This window comes from Solanum lycopersicum, chromosome 6, assembly GCF_036512215.1.
Source record: "Solanum lycopersicum chromosome 6, SLM_r2.1".
Classification (NCBI taxonomy): domain Eukaryota; kingdom Viridiplantae; phylum Streptophyta; class Magnoliopsida; order Solanales; family Solanaceae; genus Solanum; species Solanum lycopersicum.
This window is the reverse complement of record NC_090805.1, coordinates 36,000,096-36,015,852: the sequence shown is the minus strand read 5'-3', so window position 1 is coordinate 36,015,852 and position 15,757 is coordinate 36,000,096. Positions and strand designations below refer to the sequence as shown.

Genomic DNA, 15,757 nt, shown 5'->3' with positions numbered 1-15,757 from the left:
AAAACAAACTAAATGAATGTCTATCAGTGCGGCCCCAAGTCCCAACATCTAATGCAATATAAATCTCACTGAAAAAAAAAATATTTTTAAAAAAGAAGAGGAGAACATTAAGATCTAATTTGTATTTTTTAAAATAATTTTGTAGGTGTATACCCAAATATTTGCTTGTTAGGGGCATTGCAATTACTGAAAATTCAAAAACTAGTGTCCTAGTGGGTTTTTTTTCTGCGACGTTTTATGGGGAAATCGCTTCCTTCACCAAATAGAATTCAAGATTTTGCCAGAATAATCAACTCCAACAGAATCCACCACCCGACCCAAGTCAAACCCGCAACCAGAATTAGGTCAGTTCCATCACCTGTCGCCGCAAAGTCTAGGGCGGTGGTCGACGGCGATTCATCGGAGCGGCGGCTGAAGCTGAAGAAGAATATGGAAGAAGCAAGCTCTAACTCCAATTCCAATTCCAATACTTCTTCGTCAAACCAGCGGCGGCTACCCCTTGCTGACGTGGTGGCTGACTGTGTCAAGCGGTGGTTCCACGATACTCTCAAGGAGGCGAAAGCTGGTGACGCTAACATGCAAGTCCTTGTTGGTCAGATGTATTTTAGTGGCTATGGTATAGCCAGAGATGCACAAAAGGTGTTTGATTTTTGCTTCCTATGATCTTCTTACTTCCATTTATTCCTTGTCTCTTAGTTCAATTGTAGTTGCTCGTAGTTTTCTAAGAATCTAGAACTTGGTGATTTATGAATAACCTAGTGTAGAGATTTTTGTTTTCCATTGACAAGATATGAACAGAGAAAGCCACCATAGAACGTATTGTTGAAAGATCACAGCCTGATTTTAGAACTGCTCTTACACTTGAAGCTTTTGACACTCTTTGTGCTTATACAGGGTAAAGTTGAACTATTACCCCCTTTATCAAATGCTGAACCTTCTTAGCTATTCCAAGTAACAAGAGCTTTTTGGAGAGTAACCCGCACTACATAGCTCGCAAACCACGTAGGAGAGTAACCCGCACTTGGCAAGCCTGGTGCGACAAGCTCGACCCAGAAGGCAAACCCCTTGCTTACGCCGGCAAGGGGTTTCGAACTTGACACCTCCAACATGAAATATCTTTGAACATTCTAGCTCGTGTGTGCCTTATAAATACCACTAGAAGAAACCCATAATAAACATAAGAAACCCATCATGTGAAGATAGCAACAATCCAATTGAACTTTAACTCTTTAATAATTGAATATAAGGAAAAGAAATATTAGCATGATTTAAGTGCTTAGTTTATTCTTAATGAAGATACACATGATTAAGAGGATCTACCAACATTTACATGCTTGCTTATCTTCTCTGTAATCAAAGAAGTGAATAACCACAGTGTGCCTGTTCAATTTCATATATCTATTATTAGAAGTTGCCCAAAGTTTTCAAAGCAGTCAAAATAAAATAGTTCCGCTCTTTCCACTGCCCAGAAGTAGAGTTTTAGGTTTGTTTGAAACATTGACAGTTTTTCGGTTTTCTGTCTCTACTGCTGTCTCTGAGGATATTGGAAATGCTTCTACTGATTGGTCAATTTGGGTACAGGGAAGAGCTTGGATTACCCGAGCTTCAAAGAGTCGGTCATCGGCATGGAAAGTGAGTGATAAACGCCCAGGTATGTAGATTTTCTGTTTACTGATTTTATCGGTTTGCTATTTTTTATTGATTAACTTTTATATTGGTTTACTGTTATTGTGTGGTGTTCATCTTTTCTTCCTTTTTAGGCTATAATGCCAGTGATTCTGATTCTGATGATACTGTGGAGGACGCAAAGCAAAATTGAAGCTCTTTTCATGGGTTAAACAAGCTGTGGCATTGTAAGTTTCATTGCATTCATTCTAACAATAAAAAGAGGGTCCATTGACTTTGTTTCTTTCACTTTTATTATGCAAAGTCTTGTTCTATTTCTGATCTTAGTTGTTTGAAGGTTGTTGCACTTGCTAGGATATTGAACTCCGAATGTAGTAGTGTATGACAACGCTACTCTATCTAGATTCTTTGTTGTCTTCTTTAGCAGCAAGATGGGTCTGCTAAAAATCATAAAGTTCAGCTGTTTTATCTTGTGTACAAAATATCTCTATGATTTGAGAGTTTTTACAGTGTATGTGGGGTTGATGTATATTATATTTCGAGGGTGTGTATTAAGATGTTCTATTAATATTGAAATGAGATGGTCTCAACTTGCATGCAATTGTAAATACATCAAAACTTTGTACGGGAATTATTTTTGCACCAAAAGTATAAATGGAAGAAAAATGATCTCTTAGCCCTCCTTATGTGCTTTCCAATGACAACATACTAGTGAAATTCCACAGGTGGGGTTCCGGGAGGATGGAGTTTACATAGACCTTGTCTCTACCTCATGGAGGCCTGACGTGCTTTTCCATACCTTCAAAATTATGTCATTTCTTGTTTCTTGTGGAATTAACCAAAAAATGCAAGAAGGAGCTACACTCCACACTTCTTTCTTTCTGGAGTTAAGCTTCCTTGCCCAACTTGCAACAGCTTTTGCCACTGCCATAGGCTGTACCCATGATAAATTAAATATTGAATATGTTCCATTGCAGAATTGCAATATAGCAGCTGATTATCCTTCCCTTGTTTTTCTACACAAGCAACATCTACTCACTACATGGAATTTCACCCCATGAGTTATGTTTATTGAATTCCTCAACATACCTTAAAGCTGGAGACCCCAGAAATATTGAACCAGAAAAACTAAATACAAAAGAGAAGTTACAGGAAACCTAATAGATCAATGATCTGTTCTACTTTATCTATACATTCCTTTTTACACCAAAACTCATAGGATATAATACAATTTTATTTAACTTTCTGAATGCAAGCTGCGATTCTTCTCCACCACTTCTTTTGACTCTTGCTTCCTCCTCTCCTAATCCATCAACTCAACAGATCTGCAACATGTTTTGGCGTTGTCCATTTTATTTGTGAGACTTAAGAACAAGTGTGAGAAATATAAGAAAAGAATATTATTGAATTGTCGTTGGTTACATTATCACATTGGGACCTTATTTATAGACCCTAGAATACAATTCTTCACCGAGTAAGATACTATTTAGTATTCCTATTCCTATTCTAACACTCCCCCGCAAGCTAGTGCATACAATTCATGTACTTAGCTTGTTACAAATGTAATTAACGCGTGGACCGATGAGGGGCTTAGTGAGATATCTGATAGTTGATCACTCGACTTCACGAAATTGACGATCAATCTCAGTGTGCTTGGTCTTCTCATAAAATATTGAATTTGATGCAGAATGTCGATAAAACACAGTGAGATAAAATTACATTGTTGAACTTCCCAAACCAAGCTTGGAAACACTGTTTCGGACCATAGAGTGACTTACGTAATCAACATACAATGTCTACTGAATTCCCCTTCCCAACAAAATTAGGTGGTTGCTCCATATGGACTTCTTCACAATGCAACGGTTGCCGGAAGTGCTCAAAATCTAGTATAAAGTGTATGGATCATGTTGAAATTAATAGACGAGTCAATATTAGACAAGAAAGTCACTGAAAAATTGTCCGAAACATGCTCATATGCCGGAGTATTATATTTGATGGCTAAAAGTGGTCACAATCTAAGAAATAAAATTATATGGGTAGGGTTAGAATGGTGTCATGACCCTACTAGAATATATAAATTATATAGGATAGTTCGAAATGATGGGACAATCCCATTGAAAAAGGGATAGGGCCGGAATGATGACACGACCCTACTGGAAAAGAAAAATAATACGGGTAGGGTTGGAATGATGGCACAACCCTAAATCAGATTTGAGGAGTCACCGAAAAGGTGAATGGAACTATGAAAATCAAAATTTGAGGAGTCACTTAAAAGACATATGATGCTATGCAACTTAGATATGAGAAAATAGTTTGGAAAAAATTCAAGGTACTACAAATTAAATATAAAAAGTAGTTCGGAGAGATGTATGTTGCTACGCAAATCAAATTCGCGAAAACGGTAGACACCGGAAGAATGGCACGGTGCTACACTAATTACATATAAAAAAGTAGTCACTGGAATGATGACACAGTGCTACACAAACCAAATATGAAAAAGTAGTCACCAGGTGCTACACAAACTAAATATGAAAAGTGGTCATCAGAATGATGGCACGGTGCTACACAAATTAGATATAAGAAAGTAGTCACTGGAATGATGTCACGGTGCTACACAAATTAGATTTCAGAAAATAGTCACCAGAAAGATACACGGTGACCCTACTTTTGTTAACATAATCATTGGCCGAACGGGCGACATATTATTGAATTGTTGTTGTTTACATTATTACATTGAGACCCTATTTATGGACCCTAGTTTACAATCCTTTACCCAGTAAGATACTATTTAGTATTCCTATTCCTATTCCTATTCTAATAGGATTTTGTATAAATCTATTACTATTTTAATAGGATTGTATAAATCTATTCCTATTCTAACAATAAGGACTAAAGCTGGGTAGTTATCTTGCAGTGCAGAAGCAGATGGCTATTAGTTTCTTCTGCTTCATTACATAAGAAGCATCTAGATACTATTTGGAACCCCCTTCTTTTCAGAATTTCCTGTGCAAGGCATGCTTTCCTGGCCACCAGCCAAGAAAAGCATTTTACCTTAGTTGGTGCTGAAAAACATTACCTTAGTTGGTGCCAAGCTTTTTCAGATCTGCTTCCATGATTCTATCCGATATCCTGGCTGCTCCCTTCATTTTTTGTAGTTTACCACGATTAACTTGTTTCCATATGATTGTGTCGGGGATTGGAGTAGTGTCTTTGAAGCTGTTGATTTCTTGTAAGAGTTGAGCCAATCTATCCACTTCCAATCATTCAAACCTCTCCTGAAGGATATGTCCCACCAATGTCCCTCCCATGGCATTGGACCAATTATCAGCCCCAGGTTTGGTGCAAAAGGAGAATAGATTAGGATAGGAGTTCTCCAATGCCATCTGTCCTTTCCATATGTCTTCCAAAAAAAGAATTTTGTTTCCATTGCCTACCTTACAAGTGACATTATCTGAGAACTTTGGTCCACAAGGTCTTTATTGACCTCCAAACTGGGACTCCTTAAGTGTTAGTGACAGTATTGGTGCACCATGGACTGTTCTTCCCATACTTGTTTTGAATGACCTCTTTCCATAATGTTTGATGTTCTCCCTCATATCTCCATATCCATTTCATTATCAAGCATTCTGTGTTTTCAAAATTTCTTATACCAGGACCACCTGAAATCTTGTCCCCCCCCCCCCCCCCCCCACAACCTCTACTTCCTAGCTATAAGAAGTTCCTTCTCAGTTTATCTAGCTTCTACACCGCTTCAGATGGTATGAGAAATAAGGCTAGAACATAAGTTGGCAAGGAATCTGACACAACATTTATTAAAATTAGTCTGCCCCCTAGTGATAAATATTGAGACTTCCACTTTGCTAGTTTTTTCTGTGTCTTTTCAACTACCCCAATCCCATATTTCCAGTTCTGTGTTTATTGCCCAAGGGCATGCCAAGTTAACTGTTGGCATCTGATCTGTTTAGCCCCTGCATCTTGGGAATAGGCTACTTTTCTTCCAATCCACACACAATCCAAACCTACTTCAAAGGTTACAAGAATCACCCTGATGTAGCTAATTTGTTCTGCTTTGGCTTCACAAGAAATTACTAGCAGATGATAGACTTCAAAAATTCTCACCTCACCTGATGCGAAGCTTGAAACCTTTCAATCACCTTTTTTTTTTTCTGAAACTGGTAACTTTGTATATATTGATAGAAACAGATCAGTACATGGGCTGTACTAGGGCCATATTTACCTGTAAATCCAGATTCTATGTCTATAATGAATCTAAAACATCAATAATAGATACAGGATCATTAGACCAAATCTGATTACACCAAAAACATAGAATCCAGATACTATTCAATTCAATCTGTTCTATACTATTCTTTATGAGTCTATGTTGTCAAAAACCTAGCATTTATCTCCTTCCAGATTGTCCACCATATGCTTGCTGGTATGATTCTCCACCTACATCTGCTTCTTCCCTGAACCCAGCTTCTTTCCAGCTTTGAAGAAGATTGACAACAACAGCACATTTGAAGAGAATAGATTAGGAGAGGAGTTATTAAATACATACCCAGATAGATTGACGACAACTCATTGGAAATCCATCAGGTCCTGGTGCTTTGTCACTTGCAGATAATCTGATACATTCAAGAACTCTTCGTCTTCAAACTGTCTTTGTAACCATTCCTGCTCCTCTCTGTTTATGCCTTTGATCCGTTGAAGATTCAAGTCTGGCCTCCAAGTCATTGTTCCCTTGTAAAGAGTCTGATAGTAGTTCTGCATTTTCAGCTTTATAGAGAATCTGGATCCAAGATGGTAGCCCCATCATCACTTGAAGTGTCAATAGAGTCAAGTCTCTTATGCTCTGTAGCAATTATGTGAAAATATTTGGTATTCTTATCCCCACTTTTCAAACATTGTACTCGAGGCCTCTTCCTCAATGCTATTCCTCATTCTTTGTTACCTTAGACTCCATAGCCAAATGACCTTTTTGAAGAAGCTCATCATTAGTAAGTGATCTATGCTCCAGGATGCTTTCCAGACTAGAGAATTGATTGAGAACCATTGTGTCACCCTCAAACATGGAATGCTTGTTCCACCCTTCCAACCTCATTTTGATTCTCTGTATGACTGTATCACTGTGTCACTGGTAGTCTTAGTTCAGTGTTCTTCAATTTTCCTTCTGGAGATAGGCCCATATATTATGATAATATCTATCAACGATGACAATAGATCTATTTCATCTACTCTAATCGATCAATAAATCTGTATTACAGTTGCTAATTAGCTGGAGGCGCTATATGAATCATCTGTAAACTTTATTTTTAGGGTGTTTGTATTGGCTTTTAAAAAGTGACTTGAAGGCGACTGCCAGCACTGATTCAGACACACATGTGGGCGGTTGAGTACTAGGTTGATTTGATCAGAAAAAAGTAGTATACCTCCGACTGAATAAATATCGTGTTCTCCTTTGCTTCTATGAAGGAAAGCGGTATGCATAGGAAAGCACAAGTTCCGAGTAAGTGGCTTTAAAATCTTCTCTTGTACCTGGACTGTCGGCTTATATCTTCGACTTAGTTGGAAAACCATCCTATCGCTAAATAGCAAGGTATAAGTTAAAAGTCAAAAGTCATAAGTTGGGACACCCAACTTGTGACTTTTTTTTTTTAACCTTTTCAGTTTGAAAGTGCGTAAAACAACTTTTTGTGTTATCCAAACACTTCCAAAACCAAAAAATGGTTTAAAAGCCAAAAGTGACTAAAAATAAGTCACTCCAAACACCCACTTAATATGAATCTGAATATTTATCTTTTAAGGCAGTTTGGGTTCTCTATAATTAGAATTCTCTAAATCTCACACTTGCCTGTACTCAAACATACAGTTAAAACCAGAATAAAAAGATTCTTGGCAGACATATGGTCAAATGCAACTCTGGAGAATCTTGTAGTGGATAATCGATGATATTTTCACATCTTATATTTTTCCCCAAGTTCTTCCTGAATAGGATGTATAACCAGAAATTCCAATGCAATTATCATCAACCTTTTGATGTTAATTAGTAATGCTGGTGTATCACATCTCATTCTAGAGCCTATTATCTCATTAGCAAGTATACTTGCATCCAGAGTTACTCTCCTTTACAAAGGAGCATTCTGATTGTTAGATGTGAGCTTATTATATCCATTACCCACCTCAGTTTTACCGACAACAACTCTGCCACAATCTTCTACATCCTTACCAGAGTTCTAAGTTGAAAATCTTTACTATACACCCCCCCTCCTCCCCTTCCTGGAATCATGATTATATGAGTAACTAAAGTTTCTCTCTGTCCAAGGGTGACAGATTTTGAAAGATTCTTTTATGAGGAATAGTACTGTGAGGGTGCTAGATTTAAGCTATTAGGGTGACATATTACCAACCATCTCTGTTCTAGCAAGCTAAAACTTCCTGTGTACTCCTTAGCATAGTCCACTTGATTCCTCTCAAGTTGATGACGATCTGCCATAATTGATCCGTCAGTTTACAGTGTAAAGTGAGATTGTTTACTGACTCTGCTTCTGCTTCCTCACCACACCAAGAATATCTGGAACAGAAGACCCCTTTCAATAAGCGTATCTTGAGTTAAGACAACTTGTCTTGCCAATAACAATGTGAAGCATGCTACATTGTGTGGGATTTTGACTTCATATATATATATATATAAACCTATGTTGCTTGGACTCTTCAAAAATGTCAATGGGTGCATGTTAGATTCGCCAAAAGTAGTGTATTTTAGGAGAATTCGACACGGGTGCAATATCATAATTGAAGAGTCCGCGCAACTAAGCTGGAAACAGTTATAAACAGATTTAACAGAGAATCCTCCCAGCTAGTCTTTCATCTAATTAAGCTGTCTTCATTTGTGGTGAGATCTTGGACCTGTTCCTGAGTCTTGTAGAATTCTGTCAATCTATCAACTTTCCAGTTGTTAAGAAGTCTTCTGAAATTGAAATTCCTTGGGGTTGTCCCTTACCTCCATAACTGTGAAATTCTCTGCTGGCTCAAAAAGTGAAGGTCAGGAAATAGAGACTTCAAATAGTGTTTGACCTGACCGGATATCATCCCAGAATAAGGTCTTCCTTGCCTCTACTTCTAATCTTGGAATTTTTAATAATTTTGGGCTACGTATTCCTAATTGATCTCCATAAGCCAACACCATCTGGACTCTGGAGTCATAGGTGCCTTGGTGGTGGTCCAGTAACCATCCCCATCCCATACCTTGTTGTAATAGTTTTTTTCCATAGAGATTTTTCCACAGTTGCAAATTTTCCATAGCCATTTTGATAGGAGGCTATAGAATTGTGATTTCAGATTTCTTATTCCCATTCCACCTTCCTCCTTGCGAGTTATAATAGATTCCCACTTTACTAAATGCATCTTCCTGTTCTCACAATTTCAGAGAAAATTCCTTCCGATTTCATCCAGTTTCCTGATAACATGCCAGTATTCATTGGCATGGGGAATAAGGACATCATATAAATTGGCATTGTTGATTATAGTCAATCTACCTCCAAAAGAGTGATATTGACTCTTCCAATAGACAAGTTTCTACATTTCTCTAAGATAGCATTCCAAATACTTTGCGACTTACTCTTAGCACCCATGGGCATGCCGAGGTAAGTATTAGGCAGTTTTCCTATCTCCCTCCCAAAATTTTTGGCCAGACTGTTAATTCCTTGAACCTCATTAATTGGGTAAACAAGACTTTTCCCCTAGTTGACATGAAGTCCAGAAATAGCTTCAAACAAAATGAATATAACACTCAAATGTTTCATTTGGTAACTATTTACATCACAAAGCACCAATGTATCATTAGCATATTGAAGGTGGGAAATAGACAGACCAAGACCATCTCCAGGCTTAACATTTAAACCCCTGATCCAATTATTAACCTGAGCTGTTCCCAACATTTCATTTGACCTTCCATTGCCAAAATAAAGAGAAAAGGGTAGAGAGGATCCCCTTGTATGAGGCCTCTCTTAGAAGAGAAAAAACTAAATGGTGATCAAGATTGAGAAATTTACTGTGTTACAGCAGAACTTTATCCAATTAATCCGTGTATTACCATAGCCCTTCTTATCTAATGTCCTCCATAAGATGCCTAGTTAAGATGATCATAAGCCTTCTCATCATAACTAACATAAGATGCCAGGGGCCTTTGTAATTTTTCTCACACCACACATTCATTAGCTACTAAAATGACATCCATGGATGAATGCCAGCTGCTGGCTGTCCACCAACTTTGACACTACCTTCTTGAGTTTCAGGCAGGATTTTTGAGATAATTTTCTAAATGCTTTATCAGTAGGTCTAAAATCCTTCAACTCTTTAACCCCCCACATTTTTGGTATCAGTACAATGAAAGTAGCATTGGAACTTTTTTCGAAGTAACCTTGGTCATAAAATTCTAAACAAGAGCCACCACTTCACTACTCATCAGCTCCCAACAGTGAATAAAGAATGCCATAGAGAAGCCATCAGGGCAAGGGCCTTGTTCCCAGGACATGCCATTACAGAGTCTTTAATTTCCCGTTTCCCAAATTGACTGAAGCATATTATTATCGTCCTCATTGATCATAGGCTCTGCATCGGTATTATAGAGTGATCTCCATGCCTTTGTTTCTTTGTGAAGATTCTGGTGGAAATTGATAGTCTCCTTTGATCTCTAAGGGTTCATCTAAGGTAGTTTCTTTACTAACCAACCTATCAATGTTATTAAACCTTCTATGACAGTTTACAGTTCTATGAAATGATTTGGTGTTTTTGTCCCCTTCTTTAAGCCACCATGCCCTTGATCTTTGTCTCCAGACCACTTCCTCCTGTTTTGCATTTTCCTCAAACTCCATTGTCAGGGCAGCCCTCAAGTAAGCCTCATCATCTATCAGTAACTTTTGGTCTTGAATCTCTTAAGATATGGTTCATTACTCTCACGGAACTAGATGCATTAGTTAAGTCAAAATGCATCACTAACAATCATATATACCATACTTGGCCTTAAGCAGTTCTCCATTCATCACAAGGATTCACTATAATTTGATGGTAACTACTCCTCAAATTAATTTTGGAGAAGACTTCAGAACCATGCCATTGATGATGGATCTAACATGTTATAAGACGAAGAATAAGATGACAATACTTTACCATTATTTAATTCATGGCGCAACCTTCCCCATACATACTCCAAGTTCCGTCCTTTGCATCAATTTGGCTAATGCATAGTATGTAATATGTACTCGTGTTCCTTTTTTTTCCATACTTTTTTCAAAAAGCTCCCCAAATTGTCTTTGCAGATCCTTTGTTTCTTCAGGATTGCTCCTACATGAAGAGGCCTATTTGGAATTTGAGATGCAGTCACAAAATCAATTTGATGTTCTATTCCTCTTAAAGGTGGTAAATCCTTAGGAAATACATTTTCAAAATCATACAAAACATTGGAAATAGAAGTACGTGAAGAAAGAAATGAATTCATTAGAATTAAACAAATCTCTACATGCAAGGAGTATTTGGACTACCCTCTTTCTTACACTCAACCATTCTGATTATTATGTATAGATTTTTTATTTTTTTGGTTCCTATATTTTTGTCAAACCCCCTTGTTTCTTTTCTCTCTTGTTGCTGCCTCTTTCCTGGCTGTTTTTTTTTTCTCGGCCCTCTTTTCTTTTTTGCTTCCTCCCGCTTGTTTTCTCACTGTTCCCTTCCATCTTGTTGATCTTGACAAACTTGGGATGGATTAAAGTAGCTGGTGTACATTTCTCTTTAAATTGATGGGTTTTGAACAAATTAGAGGACTTTGTGTTTGTTGTTTTCTGGTGTTGCGTTTTTAGAATGTTTAAAAGATAGGTTCTCAAGTGTGTTGTTCCCTTTATGCTTAAAAACTATTTATGCTTCCTATGTTGCTAAATTATTTGTAAAAGAAGTTAAATTGCATGGTACACCTTGAACTATTGCTAGTGCTAAGGATGGGAAGTTGTTGAGCCACTTTTGATGTGTATTTGCCACTAAGTTATTTTCTACTCCCTCCGTCCCATATTAGTGGTCCACCTTACTATAAATAGTTGTTCCAAATTACGGAAGTGGACAACTAATATGGGATGGAGGGAGTACTTCTTATCATGCACAATATGTGTGCTCCATTAAGCACATATCACACAAACATACTTATCTGAAAGAAATAGAAAAATTATATGCCACATCACACAGAGATTGCGTGCTTGAGTTTGTTTGATCTGATTGCATATATTTGACCTTTTCCCCTACATTTGAAGAAAGTTTTTGTTAATTTTATTTAATAATATTAACTATATCACCATACAATATGATTCACCATGTAGTGTTCAACAATAAAATGTAATGTTGATTATGTGTGGATCCACAGATAATTTATTTGTTTTGAATGAATCCCCCCATTAAACCTAACCTGTGACCCACCAAACCAAAACCCAAACCAAATACGCAAGTGTGTATGTTAAAGGCTTTAGATAAAGTTGCTTAAAAGGGATTTAAGATGGAACAAACTGGACAATTTTGTCCTTCTGCTAGAGATTCATTTTTTAAGTGTGGCTATCTTTTGCTCCACCATTTGTGACAATTTCTCTCTGTTGATAAAGTAAGAGACTATAATTTGCTCATTTGCAATTTTAGTCGAGTCCACACTAGTTTCTCAATGTCTTTTGATTCATTTTATGCATCACCAGTTTGCCCACTCATTCGGAAAGCAAATTAAGTTGGTTTTGATTTTTGGGTATTTATGAGATTGTTGCTTTACTGAGTAAAACATGAGCATTTTTACTGTTGTAAAAAACGAAGAGCACTTGCTTTTTCCGTCTTTGTGATATCTGTTGTCATTCTTGGTTGGGTAACTCCCATTTGTGAAGTATCATTTATGAGTCTCCATCAAGTAATGCAGAAGGGGCAACTGTTGGGGGTATTTTCTGTTGCTTGTATCAGAACAAATGATATCCTAATACATGTGTGATGTGTCATTAGGAAGCAAAGTGTGCAGGATATGATGGTGGAAATACAACTATTAGCTGCAATTGTTAGAGGTCTAGGCAACAACTACTTTTTTTTCCCAGCTGTGTACTGTAGCCTCTTTTCTTTTATAGTAGTCTCTTTTGGGGTTGATGAGGGGCAGAGTCTGGTTGCTTATCCAATCATCAGTAGAAATGGAGCAAAATGTTAAATTGTACTCGCATGTTTTAGCATCCTTCTCAAATTTCTTCTGCGTATGTGCACGCCATAATTTTCATGCCTGGAACTTTATATCCTACAATACACTAATTAGAATTTGTTTTATGCAGTGTATTTTTGTGCTATCCATATGCGAGCCGTCAGTACCTTGCAGTTTGGTAACAGACATTCAACTGGACCTGCTGTTCTGATCTCCATGATATCTTTTTTTTTTTATTCACTTGAAGTACTCCATGTCCATAGTTCTGACTGGACTGTTAGCAAATAACATTATTTTTAATTAGTTTTGGTTTTCGTTGTGTCATTGGTGGTTTGATCTTGTAATTCTGGTTTAACTGGGAAGAAAACTGAAAAAGGTGATTATTCTTTGTTTAGTTCGTCAAGCCAGCTTCAGTGGATTTTGCTTTCAAGTCATGTTTGTTAGAGAGTTGTCCAACTGCAGCAAACATTGGTATATTTTGTAGTTTATTTTGGTACAGGAAGCTAAGTTAGGTTGCTTAACTATGAATGACGAATAAAAAGAGGAAGAGGAAAACGTTTTGATGGTCATAGATATAGAAGCACCTGAGAAATAGATATACAATATACCACAAGGATGCCCAAGTACACACTAAATTTGGCTTCCTTGGTATTAAATTACTAGGAGATGTAGCTTCTTCATTGCAACTCCTCTATATTAACACAATTTGACAATCGAATACAACAACATTACTGTGACTTCCTTGTGCCTATAATGTTTTAGGGCAACTCTCTGTTGAAGTAGTTATTCATGAACGTTGGTTTTCGCGTTTCTGTTTCCTCCACTCCCATGGCATTTCAGGATTTCTGGATGCCCACAGGCCAATTCGTTTTGCTCGAGCTTCTTTCTCCCACTTAAACCATAGAGAAATATATTAAGAAAAAATTGGTTTGGTCGTCTGTCTATAGCGAAATAAATATGCAGATTACCTTATCTAACTCTGGACGCTTGTCATACGCAGTATAGTGCCAGGCCAAGCCCTTCTTTAACATCACTTCCTACTTGAGAAGCCAACTTAGAAGTGGAAGAGCCTAAATTGAATAACTGAGAGAAGAAGGAATGGTCAATACCTGTGCAAATATGCCATTGCAGTATATATCCCCTACATAGCGGCCATAACGATCTTCATCAAAAACTAAGACCCTTAAACTCTTACCCTGGAGAACTTTAGTCAGTTCTTCCTTGGCCTCTTTACCATATGGCATTGCACTTTCTGGTGCATCTATCCCCCTGATTTCTTCTTCATTCGTTATTACCAATTTCACAAATTATATATATAGAAATTAAAGATCTCCAAGTGTCTTAATACCTTAATCTGATTCTATATTTTCGAGCAAGAACTTCCTCATGGTTCACTGGTATTGACCTGTGACAGAATCTCAACAAAATGGTTGAAATGAAAGTTAAAGAAGAGACCAAGGTATGCTTTATGCAACTTACCTATATCCTGAATCTATGATCTGTTTGTGCAGTTGATCTGCTTTTGCATAATTTTTCTGAGCCCGTGCCTTTGATCTTTGAATAGCTGCATTTTGCACGTCTCTTGGGAGACATGATGCCTCTCTAGGATCTGTTGTACTAACATATACAGTTACTGTATCTCCGTCTGCCACAGCCTTTGCGTCCACCTAGCACATACATTCTACGAGTATTACAATACTAATTTTGAAGATTCAGAGGCTAAGCAAGTTTCGATATTCTTACAGGGAGAGTATGCAATTCAAACTTGAGCCCTTGTTGGTGTGATGGAGGAGTGCCATCACTAGTTAGTTCTACTAAGGAGTGAGGAAGAGGAAGACCATAGAAAGCCAGTAACCCCTGAAATCAATTTTGCTAACACATTATAACAAGTTGTTGAGTGTTAGGGAAATTCAGTACTAAGTTACAAACCTCAACATCTGCTTTTTGATGTCTCTTCAAGGTCTGAATGACAAACCTTGAAGCTTCTTCGGGTGTTTTAGGAGGAGGCTTTGTTTCTCTCCACGCATCCGAAAGTTTCTTAAACCTTCATTTATCACCAAAAATGTACAATTTAGGGAGAAATCAAACAGCTACTACTCCCAATTCTCTAAAGTTTTACCAGTTAGATTGCGCCTTCTTGGATGATACAACATGCGTACTTAGTCCTTGAGGAACCTAAAGAAACAAAAATTGAGAAACCCAGATAGGATCTTTCAAAAAATAAAAAAAATTGTAATTGTTGAACGTCAATTACCTGTGAGTTGATTTCAAAGTTGTAGAGATCGTGTGCTAAAGCGGAAACGCCAGGATGATGGGTGAGGGAATCAGAGTCTGCTGAAGGTTTGCAGCAATTAACATACAAAGATCTTAGAGCGTTTCCCATTCTTCGGATCTAAATTATTCCCAAACAGAGATTATTATTATTATTGAGCTTTTTAGGTTAGAAGAAGAAGAATCTTTTGTTAGATCAAATTTAGGAACCAATCACGAAGAAGTAGGTAACGTATTCCGTTTATAACGATACGTAGTATCTACACTTCAATCTAATTTGCGGGTCAACGACTCAACGGTCCTTTAATTTTGCAACATTTCGTGTCCTCTTATCAATTTTAATTTCACTCTTGCATCCACGGCCGACCTATCTTGGTTCAAACGGGTTAATATGAATTGGAAAATGATTAAATGTTTGTTATTTAGAGGTGATATATTTTCTTTAAGAAAGTGACACATATATATGTACTTTTTTTTCTTTAATTGAAGTAAATCAATTTTTAATATTTTTACTAAAATTATTTATGGAGACGTTTACTTGATCATTTTCACCCTTTTTTTTAATTCAGCGGTTGAATTTATTATTTTTATGGTCAAATTTTATTTTATTTCACTTATTTTCTTGTACCCACAATTTTTTTTATAGAGATATAACAACTA

The 15,757-nt window shown here is 37.1% G+C and overlaps 2 protein-coding genes across 3 annotated transcripts; one reads left to right on the top strand and one right to left on the bottom strand.

Moving 5' to 3' along the window:
* LOC101265648 (uncharacterized) lies at positions 1-13,220 on the top strand. Of its 2 annotated transcripts, XR_741958.4 has the most exons (5): positions 62-639; positions 1,582-1,651; positions 1,761-1,853; positions 10,947-11,043; positions 12,957-13,220. XR_741958.4 is itself a non-coding variant. In XM_004240848.5 (4 exons), exons 1-3 carry the CDS (start codon positions 238-240, stop codon positions 1,817-1,819), a joined length of 531 nt encoding a protein of 176 aa, XP_004240896.1. In that variant the 5' UTR covers positions 1-237; the 3' UTR covers positions 1,820-1,853; positions 12,957-13,220. The 2 variants fall into 2 exon arrangements, 1 of the variants encoding a protein (XP_004240896.1); XM_004240848.5 differs by lacking the exon at positions 10,947-11,043 and having other exon boundaries at positions 1-639.
* Positions 13,221-13,371: 151 nt separating this feature from the next.
* Positions 13,372-15,490, bottom strand: LOC101265342 (staphylococcal-like nuclease CAN2). Its single transcript, XM_004240847.5, has 9 exons — positions 15,081-15,490; positions 14,946-15,001; positions 14,756-14,870; positions 14,570-14,683; positions 14,306-14,493; positions 14,175-14,231; positions 13,936-14,095; positions 13,795-13,863; positions 13,372-13,718 (listed from the first exon to the last, which is right to left on the bottom strand). The coding sequence occupies exons 1-9, from the start codon at positions 15,207-15,209 to the stop codon at positions 13,614-13,616; spliced, it is 993 nt and encodes a 330-aa protein (XP_004240895.1). The 5' UTR covers positions 15,210-15,490; the 3' UTR covers positions 13,372-13,613.
* Between the last annotated feature and the right edge of the window lie 267 nt (positions 15,491-15,757).

Coding starts and splice junctions, on each gene's coding strand:
- LOC101265342 (XM_004240847.5), bottom strand. CDS start 15,209: ATGGGAAACGCTCTAAGATCTTTGTATGTTAATTGCTGCAAACCTTCA. Junction 14,684..14,755: donor ATCAAAAAGCAGATGTTGAG/GTTTGTAACTTA, acceptor AATTGATTTCAG/GGGTTACTGGCTTTCTATGG. Junction 13,864..13,935: donor GCAATGGCATATTTGCACAG/GTATTGACCATT, acceptor CTTCTCAAGTAG/GAAGTGATGTTAAAGAAGGG.
- LOC101265648 (XM_004240848.5), top strand. CDS start 238: ATGGGGAAATCGCTTCCTTCACCAAATAGAATTCAAGATTTTGCCAGA. Junction 640..1,581: donor TAGCCAGAGATGCACAAAAG/GTGTTTGATTTT, acceptor ATTTGGGTACAG/GGAAGAGCTTGGATTACCCG. Junction 1,652..1,760: donor AGTGAGTGATAAACGCCCAG/GTATGTAGATTT, acceptor CTTCCTTTTTAG/GCTATAATGCCAGTGATTCT.